Here is a 12,080-nt window from a genome sequence, read left to right on the forward strand (position 1 = left end):
GCAGGAGCTCCCCGCTCGCTGCCACCACACCTCTGCCATGGCCACCGCTGCCTGTGACCAGTCACTGTGCCCCCCCAGACAACTAAGGGCTTCTCTTCCAAGAATTGGATCAGAACAGCTATCCCACTCAACTTCCTTATGTATCCAGGCCTGAGGAGCTCACATCCAGGAAAGCTCACTCTCTTGGTAGTTTAAGCCACTAGCCCTGCCTGGTGTGTACAGTCAGTTAAGATCCCATCACTGGTACCAGAAGGTGCTGGGCCTCTTGGCCAAGAGGCCCCACTCAGAGTGCCAAACACCTCTTTGCTGTTCCCTTCTCCTGAAGCCTCAAGTTCATGCATAAGTTAAGTGCTTTGGGATCCCAGGGACTCAAACTCTCAAGATAAATGCAAGTTATTTTATGGCTAGTCTGTTGGTCCAGGAATTTGTCCCTCATCAGGGAGACGGTAAGGCAATTAAGTACTTTGAGAGTTTACATTCTCGAAGGCAGAGGATCAGCTGCAAAACTAGACTGTAAAAAAAAAACTGGCCGCCAACGCTAACAAGCAGCTGGAGGCAACAGGTTCTCCCTCCTGCAGCTCTCGCTTACCATAATTACGCACAGCTCATGTGTACTAAGCCTTTTAGGCAGGATACAGGTGTAGGACAGCTCATTTAAGCACACACAACACCCTGTCTAATGGCTCCTGGGCTCATACTTTTGACAAATTCCCGCACCCTACTTCTTCTGGATAAGCATGGTCCTGCCCACAGGCTTATTCCAGGAGGCAGATGCACTGCCCTTTGGCTATATCACATGAACATTTGGGATATGAGATCATATATACCTTAACACAAAGGAAGAAGGAAGGGAAGGAGTCAGCCCTGCAAACTGGCTGTTAGAAGGTGGATGATGGATAAGGGAGCACGTGTGAGGGCTTGGGATGAGGAAGGTCCCACATTCTTTCAGTTTTTATATTAGCAATGAGACCTGGAAAGCCTTGTTTGTTTACAGCATTGCAACAATAGTCCAAAGAATTCACTATTGCTTAGAAGGCCAAAAGTACTTTGTGGCATCAAGGATCTCAAAAGAACTGCGCCCCAACCTGGGGGTACCCTGTGCTATCTCCCGGTTGTAGACTGCTGAAGCAGCTTGCTCCATGTCACGCTAAGTAAATTGCAGAAATGGGAATAGAAAATGGAATCCCTGACTTTCAGACTCATGCTTTGATCAGCAGGTTATGACTTGCTGCTTCACAGAAAACATGGCCATGTTAGAGGCATAAAAATCCATGAACCCTGTTGAATTTAAGCAGGAGGTCATAGAACAGACCAGGACATGGATCCCCCTCTGTATTTCACCTCATTTCTGACTCTCGGCAATATATCATGCAGTGAAAGGCCTGCCATATCTTGCAGTCAATCGTTTACAGCTCATTGGTAGGATTTTGAAAGTCCTGACACAACCTAACAGCTGACTGAGAGCCAGAACCACTCTCATTTCAGGAGCAAGAAGCTTTAAGCACAGGTCATGTGGAGCAGCAGCTCTCTCAGTGCAAGCAGAAAGGAAAACATTTGTGCAAAGCCAGGGTGAGATGCTTTTCAGTGAATTGGGTGGACACCTAGCCTCTGAATTTGTAGGCTCATGGAGAACCCTCAAGACTTTTCCCCATACCTTAGCTCTTACGATCTACAATCCTAAAACACCCTCCCCAAAAATCCAGCTCTTCTCCATCCCAGAGGCAGCCAGTTGTGAAACCAAAAAAAAAAAAGAAGGTAGCAAGGGAACAATGAAGGTCACATCCAGGAGGGAAACTCTTTTGTGGGATAGCGTGAAAACAGCAAGGAGATATTATTTCTATGAGCAGACAGCAAGCAACTAAGCTGGACAAACCACAGCAAAAAACACCATGTTTATCCATCAGTTTGATCTGCTTTAGACTCTAAAGTTTCCAAACAAGAGATTATTTTTTCCAAAACGTTTCTTGATGGTCCTTGCCTAGCTGTGAGCGTCACCACCATTAGCAGAGGAAGATCTATGACCCTTATAGTCTTCTATAAAAGCTCATGATTTGGTGGGTGCCATTGAAATTCCCAATGGGCAGATGCTGGTAACAACAAAGAAAAGTGGATTAGCTTTCTTGACAGAAGCCAAGATTAAGGCAGAACAGAAATTCAAGTCCCTGTCCCACTGCTACTGCCAGAGAGGATCAATCTCACTGCTGTTGCATGGTGTGATGCTCTGTTGGGTGGCTAGGGGAATGACCAGTAGTTCAGCACTTACGCCTGCACTAGAAGAGGCTTGTGCTCCATTTGTTTCATCCCACTCACCATGACATGGGCAGGGGACAGTCAGCTCGCCTTTTATTTAGGAGTCTCTGGTCAGCCCAGGTCATCTTTATTAAAGGTGCAGGCCCCAAAGACACTGCAGGACAGGGATTGGGAACCCCTGGCATGCATTCCTGAGCATGGCATATGACACTATTTTGCTCAGCATGCCACAGCCAGCCCAGGCTCTGGGCAGCTGCCACTGGCCACGGAGCAGGGGCTGCTTGCAGCAGGGAGGCTGCAAGCCCTGCTGCAAGCAGCCTGGGCTCTGGCAGGCAGCAGCTACCCAGAGCTCAGGCCGGCTGCGGCAGGCAGCCAGGACTCGGCAAACAGCTGCACCAAGCTCTGGAGCCCCAATTGGGCTCTGTGGCTGTGACTGGTGCACGTGCATCTTGGGGCAGATGGTGGGGGAGCAGCCGGGGTTGTGCTGCCCCAGGCGCCTTCCCCGCCGCGCACCCCAAGGTGCATGTGCAGCCACGGAGCCCTACCAGGGCTCCACAGACCTTGCCGCAGCTGTTTACAGCCTCCCAGCTGCCTGCCACAGCTGTCCCGGGCTCTGGGCAGCTGCAGCAGGTGGCAGGCAGGCTGCAAACAGCTGCACCAGGGTCTGGAGCCTGGGGAACTGGCTCTGTGGCGGTGGCTGCACGTGCAACTCAGGTCACGTGGCAGGGAAGGGACCAGGGCACCACAACCCCAGTTGACCCCTGCTGTAGGACTTGGCTTGCTAAGCACTACCTGCAGCAGAGGGAAATGCTTGTGGAAACAGGGCAGATCAGTATATGGCAGGACCTGTACTGTCCCTGTGTTGCTGCATATCTAAGAGTAAGCCAGTTGCAATCCTCTATTTTACATTATATATGCACTGTGTAGCCAGATTAAATCTTCTTCAGAGCCTGAATTGCAGTTCTCCCACCCATGTTGACTGCACATGTTGCAATGCTGCTTTCTTTTCTCAGTCTGCTCTGGAAACACAGGCCACACTAGGCACAATCCGGCCACACTTTCCCCTCCAGATTGTCTTCATGAACAGAAGCAACAGATCAACTCACACCTTCTCCCCCAAAGGCTTGGCTCCTGCAAGGGCTCCTCTCTTAGAACTGCTCAGCTCGTGCCCTAGATCCGCACGCCGATATGCTTCAACCGCAGCAATAAGCTTGGTAACTCGGTAAAGCTTACCCCACCTTGGTAACTCAGTAAACATGCTTGACCCTTTCTCGACAAAGCAGACTTTCAGGCAGATGCTGTCTGCTTGTTAGGTTCTCCCCTCCTCACAAAGAAAACAATCAAGGAGATGCTGGTCAGAACCCAAGGCTGAATCTCAGGAGACCTTGGCAGACTTTAATCTACACTTAAAAGGCAATTTAGAAGCTCTGAACCTCCACCCCCTTCCTCCCAACTTCCACTCAGCAAGGACTTGGTGTATGCTACAGACACTTAAATCCACAGGGCCTCCTTAGCCGGGATACCATTGTTCTGGCAGGCCGCCCAGACATGGACATCAAAGGCCGGTTTTGAGCAAAACAGCAGGGAAAGGCAAATTCCTCCTTCAGGTGCCTCACAGGAAGGATGGAAGGTTGTTGCTGCCCCAGAGCTGCTTGCTTCCTGGATGGCTCCCAGCTCTCACTTTGCAGTGCCGCATCAGGATCAGGCAGTCACCAGCTGAGTGACAGCAGCAAGTTTTTTGTTTGAAGAAGAAAACCTATGCAAAAACACAGGAGGCCACATTTCCATGGGTCCCCTCCCCACTCGTAGCAGGCAGATTTTCAAGGGAGATCAGCATGTAAACACACCAATGGCTTGGTAAGATGTCCACCAGCTGCAAACGCTTAGCTCCTGTTGCAGTGCTCTGCCATGACTTAGACCTGAGTTAACCATGCCCTGTTACAAGTCTTGGGAGAGCTGAAGACGAATGTATATGTTTGATCTCCCTGCACCTGGCATTGCTAGGGAGGACAGATGCTCAGGACCACTCAGGATCAGGCCAAGAATTGGTCCCGGTCAGCCAGCAATCCCTGCTAACTACCCCAAGCCAAGCCAGGCTGCAGGAGTTTCCAAGGCCCTGCAGCAATGAGGAACAAAATGAATTTCCTGAAGCAGCTCAGCAGTGGAATGTCCTATTTATATAATCTCATTTTAAAGTGGCACCGTGTCCCTGACCTCAGCGACTCACTCCCATTTCTCATACACTCTCTGGCAGCTGGCTGGGCTTTATGACACAGGCGCCCTTTAAGAGGCAATCCATGCATCAGCGCCTCCATCATACACCCAGTGTTGAAATAAAGCTCTTGTTGTGGACACCAGGGCTTCATTCTTCACAGGGGCATCATTCATCCCTGGTTTATTTTGCTTCACATACCCATTGACTGGACTAACACTTACCCACACCACTCACTAGTGCACACCCATGCTGTGATGGAGTCCCAAAGTTATACATACCAGGCAGTTTATGTGTAGGTCTCGCATGTTGTATTCTGGATTGAGGCAAACCCCTGCTATTAAGGAAAGTGTTATGGGAACTTCTGAGTGATCCGAGTGAGACTTTCCTCCTCCCTGCAAGTGTGTGTGAAGTATGTTGGCTGCCTTCCACTCCAGCAGGGTGCATCACAGCAGTGGTTTTCAACCTTTTTTCATTTGCAGACAGACCCCTAAAATGTTTTTAAGAGAGCTGCAGACCCCTACGAATTGACAGTGTGGGGATTCGTATACTTTTGACCGATCATAGTCATCTTTCACAGATCCCTCAGACATAGTCTGTGGATCCCCAGGGGTCCATGGACCACAGATCAAAAACTACTGCATTACAGCAACGTGCATTTAGTACTGTGTGCTTACATGACACTCAGCTGACTTCACTAGCGAAACTCCAAAAACTTCAGTGGAGTTTCAGGATAAGCTGGAAACAAGAGCAGAACCTGACCCAGAGTTTGCAAGGATTCCTCCTTGGATCTCAGCAGTGTGACCAAGAGCATGAACAGGGCTGTGGCAGCTGTCATCAGGTCATCTACTGTTATGGACTCAAATATGTACCGAGATCAATGCGGTACAAGCACATCGTGATATTTTGTGGCCTGGAGAGTTCCAAAGATGTAGAGTGTAAGTGAGTACTGGTGAAGAAACCTTGTCTATACCAGCATCCCCATCGTTGGCCACAGCAATGGCAGAAGCACTAGGGAACTGCATTAGTGTAGAGACTGCTAGGGAGCCTGTCTCATGAGAAGACTGCCGGATTTGCTTGGCAGAATAGCTGAGCTCCCTTCCTCTCCTTTGCCAGTCAGTTAACTGCCATTTATGCTTGGAAAGCCTCACTTTAAGGCATGAAAGGATGAAGCCAAACAGTTGGGTGATGGATATGGTGCATTCAAACAGTTTAATCCACATAGGATCCAGAGCTAGACTGCACCTGAGATCCAGCCCTTGGAGGAGAAGAGTGCTGGAACAAAAGTCAAGACCTCAGGGCCCACTTTTATGCCAGTAGCTGTTTTCACAGCTGTTTGTGCATGCATTTAAGCTACTGGTCTATATTAAGCGTATCTTATTATGTGCCTGTATTCACCTGGAAAGGTACAACCTGCCAAGCTGATCTATTGACCTGTCTAACACTATCAGGACAGACAGACAGCTCTGCAGAAGAAGACCTATCTACATTTGGCTTAGGAAGATTGACCAACACTTTTTTAAATCTTTGCCAATTAAATTGTGCCTCCAAGGCCATTATAGAATTATCTGAATTACTCAATTATACAGCTAAGTAACAAGAGCAGAGAGAGACAGAAGGATTTAGGAGGAACAGGCCAGGGAAAAGAAGGAGATAAGAAGACGCAATAGCTGGAGAGATGAAAAAGCAGCAACTATGGAGGCTACTCAAGCTCTTTCTAGTCTGAAGCAGAGAAAGTGACTCTTATATGTTGCAACCGTGAGACAACAAAAGTGAAGAGCACTAGTTGAACATCTAGAGAAGCAGGAAAAAATCCACCCATGAGACACCCCGCAAAACAATTCTATTACCCCTCGCTGCTTCACGAGTTAGAAATGATTTCTAACACCCAACATAGATTTCCTCAGCGTAAATTAAGCCCATTACTTCCCATGCTATCCTCTACAGCCATGCAGAAATATTGATCACCTCCCTCTATTTCAGCCTTACATATCTGAAGATGTAGGCCCTCCCTCAGTCTGCGTGACTAGAAGAAATAAACTCAACCTTGCAATCTTCAAAATGAGTCATATTTTCTAAGCCTCTTATCGTTCTTATTTTTCTCCTCTGAACTCTGTCACGTTTGTCTACCTTTTTCGGATCCAGCTGAGGAGGGAGAAGGGGGTACAAACCAGCTTGACTCTCCTGGTCTAGATGAACTCCCTGTATTCCCCTACTTATGGAGAATGCCATGTGGGACAGCATCCAAAGCCTTTTAAAGGTCAAGACTTAATTGCATCTATTTCTTCCCTATTACCAACTAGACCCTGTCGAAGGATAACATTAGATTTACTCCTGGCTGTTTCTTATTAACTTACTGTCCTTTGACTGCATACACATGAATTAATAGTTCGTTTTAGTATCTTCCGAGTACTGAAGTTAGGCTGACTGCTCTGGAGTGCCCTGGGCTCTCCCTTTTTCCCTCTTACAGAGCTAGGCACTATGCTTGCATTTCAAGTTATCTGCAACCACCTCCACCCTTCACAAGTTCTTGAAGATATACTGCTGATGGTGCCGATATTCCTTCAGTTCATTCTGTAAGAACATCACTGAGAATTTTACCAGGCCTTGCTAACTTCAATACAGCCAAATATTGCTTAAAGCCTGAGTTTTCCCTCCATTCTGGATTGGGCTTTTATTTCCTTGTTAAATGCACACAAGCAGACACACGCACGTGCACACACACCAATTACAACATGCGCGTGAAAGCTGAAACAAAAAAAGAGGCACTGAATACTTTAGCTTTCTTTGTTCTGCTATTTGCTCCCTTTTCCCAAGAATCAAAGGCCCCATGTCTCTTCTATTACTCCCAGTGTATTTATACAATCTTTTCTTATTGTCTTGTGTCTCTCTTGCCAACTGTAACTCATTCTGTGCCTCAGCCTTTCTGATTACTTCCCTCCATAGTTGTGCAATATCTTCATACTCACTCATCCTTAGTCACATTTCTGTGTCTCCACTTCTTGGATGATCACATTTTTTATTTTTCTGGCCATTAGAGAACTCCCCATGGGCAACAGTAAATTAAATTTACAGAGGGAAAAGAAAGAGGTGCCTGTTCTTGCTGCTAATTAAATCTGGCAAGTATGAACTAAACACTATAATCAAATAGTATTATCCAATGAGATTTCATTTATGAATCTCTACTTCTAAAAACTTAATATGTAGGTTTGTTTTATTTCCTGAGAGTAAAAAAAAAGAGATAACAAGTGTAGCATGGATGCTTGCTTCCCAACACTCGACAAAAATCAAAGCTAATCCGTTCCAAGCTAATTATAGGCCAAAAAGGGGCAATCTCCCTCCTCTCTTCTAACTAAAGGCTTCCGACCATGCAGCTTGGGATTTCCTGTCGCTGGTTTTGTTTATGATCGATGTTAACATGCTCTTCCTCTGCAGCGAGGGCACGTCCGAGCTGCAAATAGAATAAGCAGTGCCACTGAACTGGTAAAGAACAGAAACTCAGATGCTTCCCTCCACCACTGGCATGGAAACAAAATATCAACCAACCCAGAGTTTTAGACAGCATTAAGGTTGTGTCTTGACCAAAAAGCCAAGGAGGAGGAAGACACCCTGGTAGCAGTATCCATGGGCAATAAATACCACTGGATGGCAAGACAGGCTAGAGAATCCCCACTTCCCCAACCTCCTTTCTCATGGTCACTTATGAGTCATAGAGATGCAGCCCCTAGTCTCTGAGATTGAAGGCTGCTAACCACTTACTCCATCTGTCCAACCTCCGCAGAACCAGTGACCCATCTCCTTGGAAGGAAGGAGGAGGAGGGGAACAGGGAATAGTTGTGTTTATTGTGAGGCCCCACAATTGGTAACCATAGACACTGCCACAATACACATCCCATGTCTCAGCAATCGTGTATGGATGAGAAGGCAGCCACAGCAAGATTTTCCTGCAAGCAACAAAAATGCCCCACAAAAGCCAATGAAAAGGATTATGCAGAGCAGGACAGGAAGTCAGAAGAGCCATCAACCAATCCCCCATCCAAAGCAATCCGAATGCTGCAGCAATGCATTCCCAGATTGTGCCTAAATCTACCTAACCCACTGCCTCCTTATTGGAAAAGAGAGGGCTAACATTGCGCTATGAGAGATGACCAACGTAACCCTTTAGTTAATGGATTTACTGATACAATTCAAAGCTAGTAGGGGAAATATTCTGAATTTCCTGCTTTATAACCAACCCAACACCCTATCCACTCAAGTATGAGCTCCCCCCAATTTATGGATTAAACTAAACAGGATTCACTATGGAGCTGGATGCTTTAATGCCATACTCCATGAGACTGACTTAAAGGACAGTCCAATATGTGAATGTGCTGATGCGCTGACCTCATGTGAGCAGCACAACCGCACACCCACGATAAGGACCTGGCAAGCGTCAACAATAAAGCAGGCGTGTGGCTCCGCCACATGAATGATGTGTAGAGTGGGAAATGAAGAATACAAGAGAAGAAGAAGAGTCAGATCCTATCGGACTGTTTTTCAGGGAGTGGGCAGGAGAAAATGGGTAGAAAGCTCAGCTCTGAACAGATAAATAGCTAGGCTGGGTTTGATCCAAGGTCATCTGGTCCAGTATCCTGCCTCTGAGGGGGGCAGAACTGGATGTAGATGTACATTTACTAAACCCATAGCAGGCAGACTGTGGCAAAATTATCGCAAACATCCCAACTTCTCCTAATTCCTAGTGAGAGACTGGTATGGGCCCTGAAACAACATTTCCTCTTCCTCCCACAGTCTCTTAGCCAGGGCCATGTCCCCAACCCTGCACAATCATGGTAATTGTGACTTTGGTGTGGGAGCTCTCTGAATCCTGTTGCATACAAGGTCTTCCCAATACCCCAGTGCTGCAGGAAGCAGGCACCTGGACACTCAGCATTGGAGCCCATCTACAGGTAAATCCAACAAAACCACCATGTGCATGCCTGCTTTATCTATATATTGCTCCTTCCCAGTAGCATTATTCAGGGGCCCTTCAGGCAGATGCTCATGTTTTTGCATCCACAGAGTTCAGACCCATGTAGGCTCTTCAGCCTCTGAATCCAGATGCCAAGGTAGGCATTGTGTCCAAGCCTTGTGTCCTGTTCTCCAAGGAGACGGCTTCCTCCCTTTCTGGCTATGTAGGAATGAATGAATCACAGTTCAAAGCTGCCATTAAGTCGCGCAGACTCTGGAGTCTGAATATCTGGTTCTCCCAGAAAGAGCCCCAAACCCTCCTCTGTTTCCGGCTGGACTGACAGCTTCCCCAGCTGCACACACCCTGCAGGCAGACAAGTGGGTTTCAAGCTCTGCTCCTTCGCTTGGACTGTAAAGCCTTTGGGGGAAGGCACAGGCTTTATGAAGGGTGAGCTTCCCTGCTGGTCTCTCTTCCTTACTATGGAGGGAAAGTTTTCCTCTCCAGCTTTTATCCCCCCATCCAAGTCTCCCTAGTCTTACACTGGATTCCTAGTTCTCTAGCTAGTTCTCTAGCTTTGCACTTGATAAATGCATTGTTACTGAAGTCCCGGTAACCTTCAAGTCAGTCAGTGACAATACGCAGACTCAGTGGCTTTGCCCTCCCACCTCATATTATCATCTCTGCCTCAAAAATAGATCTAGACATATGCAAAGCTCCTGGAACTGAACATCCTTGGACTCCAGACCAAGTTCAACTTCACGAGCCACCTTCATCTCTACATTTGAGGGTCTGCAGTAATGCAAGCCCAGTGTTTAGACAAGAGCACAGATCAACTAAGGATCCCAGGACAAACCAATGCTATTGAGGAGGTGCAGCCCTACCTTCCGGTGGAGCAGCTGGGACTGCAGCCCTCCATTGCCTTCGATTTCATAGCGGACGCTGTTGAAGAGCGCAACTCCGTACTGGTCCTTGTAAAACTGGCAGAATTCCCCCAGCACCTTCGCTGTTTTCTCTGAAAGGGAAAGAAAACTCAAGTTTAATCAGAGAGCACAAACTTGAGAAGAACAGATCCAGGGACCTCCAAGCACGGGTGATCGAAGCCCCCTCCCCCACCTGTTTGGCGTACTCCTCCAGCCAGCTATCCAAGCGTTAGAGTGTGGGAGATTAATAAGCAGATGTCTCATTTCCTGCAGCTGTGGAGGAATTTCAACCCACTAGAAGCACCCCTACCAGTTTGGCAACATTGACTGTTCACGAGTCACTGGCCATCCATCTGGTTACTGGAATCATATTGCTAGGATGCACTACGGGTTATTGAGCAAACTGCGTATGTGTGTTTCTTTTTCCAGTAGGAGTTTTGCTCATTTTTTCTCTCACACTAGGCACCAATTAGCAAAACCAACTCCCACTCACCGTGGTAGAGCCTCGTTGATTTGACTGCACCATCTACAGCGCTTAAGAAAGCTAGGCCTATGCAGAAGCCCTTTATGCCTGGGCTAAGACAATGCAGGGTCCTAAATGGCAATGAATTTCAATTTCCTTTTCTGCAGGCATTTCTAATCCAGAGATCCCCGTGCCAGATAAGAGTCACTTCATTTTGCCTGGTGAGAGATGGGTCATTTGTCCCATGCCATGACCAGCTCACCTAGGGCAATAATCATGGGGAATTCCACCACCACCATATCCCGGTGCTCATAATGCAGTTGAATCCCCAAGCTGAATCCCATCACCTTCACACTGTTGTCTCCAAGCCCCTTCCTAGAAGGGCTGGAAGAACCAATCTGAGGGGAGGCAACTTGTAACTTCTCCAGGCTTCACTATCCTATACAGTACCCCTGCGCAGCAACTGCAGTGCAAACCAAAATGCTATTCATGTGCTGCCCATAAGGGCCTCCCTGCCACAGGGATCGATCTCATTATAAGGGAGGGGCAGAGATTCCCAACATATTTTGTCGGTATGTTCCCAGGCTGGCCCTGGACCCAGCCCTTGCCGGTGACAGTGTGGGACAATTCTAACCACTACCTGCTACCTGCTGGGTGGGGCAAGGGCAGAGCATGTAATGTTGAATCAAGCAGCCACAGGCCAGGTGAGTCGCACTTCCACCTGCCTCTGCTATGTATGCAAACCTGTCATGGGCACACGTGAAGCAACTGGAACATAGCTGTGAGGGACAGCATGGGTGCAGTGCCACTTGAAATGTATTCCCTATCCCCAGTGCCAGCAATGCCAGAAGATGGAGCCAGCCAGCACGCAGCCGACCCAGCTGTGAGCCAGAAGCCAACATACGGAACAGGAGAATGCAGCAGAGGCTCCTATAACCGCCTGCAGAAGCTTTGATTCAACTAGAGATTTGCTGGTACAAACTCTAATGGTCTTTCATGCTACAAAGTCATGGATGTTCCTCAGGCAAGGGAGAAAGTCACTGGGCATTTGACACATTACACGTGGGAGCAGTGAACCAAAGGATCTCTCCTATCAAGGAATCAGTCTGTTAACACACAAGCACTTCACTCAGCTGGGTCTCCTAGGTCCCACCTTGGTAGGAATGCAATATTTCTCATGGGCTCTCGTGGCAGGGTTTCTGCTCTTAGAGCACAGAAATCCGCACTACATCCCTGACACAATCATGAAGCTTCACACAATCCTAAGAGGCCATCTGATAGTGTTAT

At 47.8% G+C, this 12,080-nt stretch overlaps 1 protein-coding gene across 1 annotated transcript in view; it reads right to left on the reverse strand.

The window, feature by feature from the left end:
- The window catches only part of FAM129B (family with sequence similarity 129 member B), a gene marked incomplete at its 5' end in the record, with an annotated part of 116,618 nt that overhangs the window by 50,888 nt on the left and 53,650 nt on the right, over nucleotides 1-12,080 (reverse strand). The window contains one exon of the mRNA XM_019510286.1: nucleotides 10,292-10,422. Coding sequence (XP_019365831.1) covers nucleotides 10,292-10,422 — 131 coding nt within the window. The remainder of the gene's footprint in view (nucleotides 1-10,291; nucleotides 10,423-12,080) is intronic.

This window comes from Gavialis gangeticus, unplaced genomic scaffold, assembly GCF_001723915.1.
Source record: "Gavialis gangeticus isolate Ggan-Ray unplaced genomic scaffold, GavGan_comp1, whole genome shotgun sequence".
NCBI classification, from domain to species: Eukaryota; Metazoa; Chordata; order Crocodylia; family Gavialidae; genus Gavialis; species Gavialis gangeticus.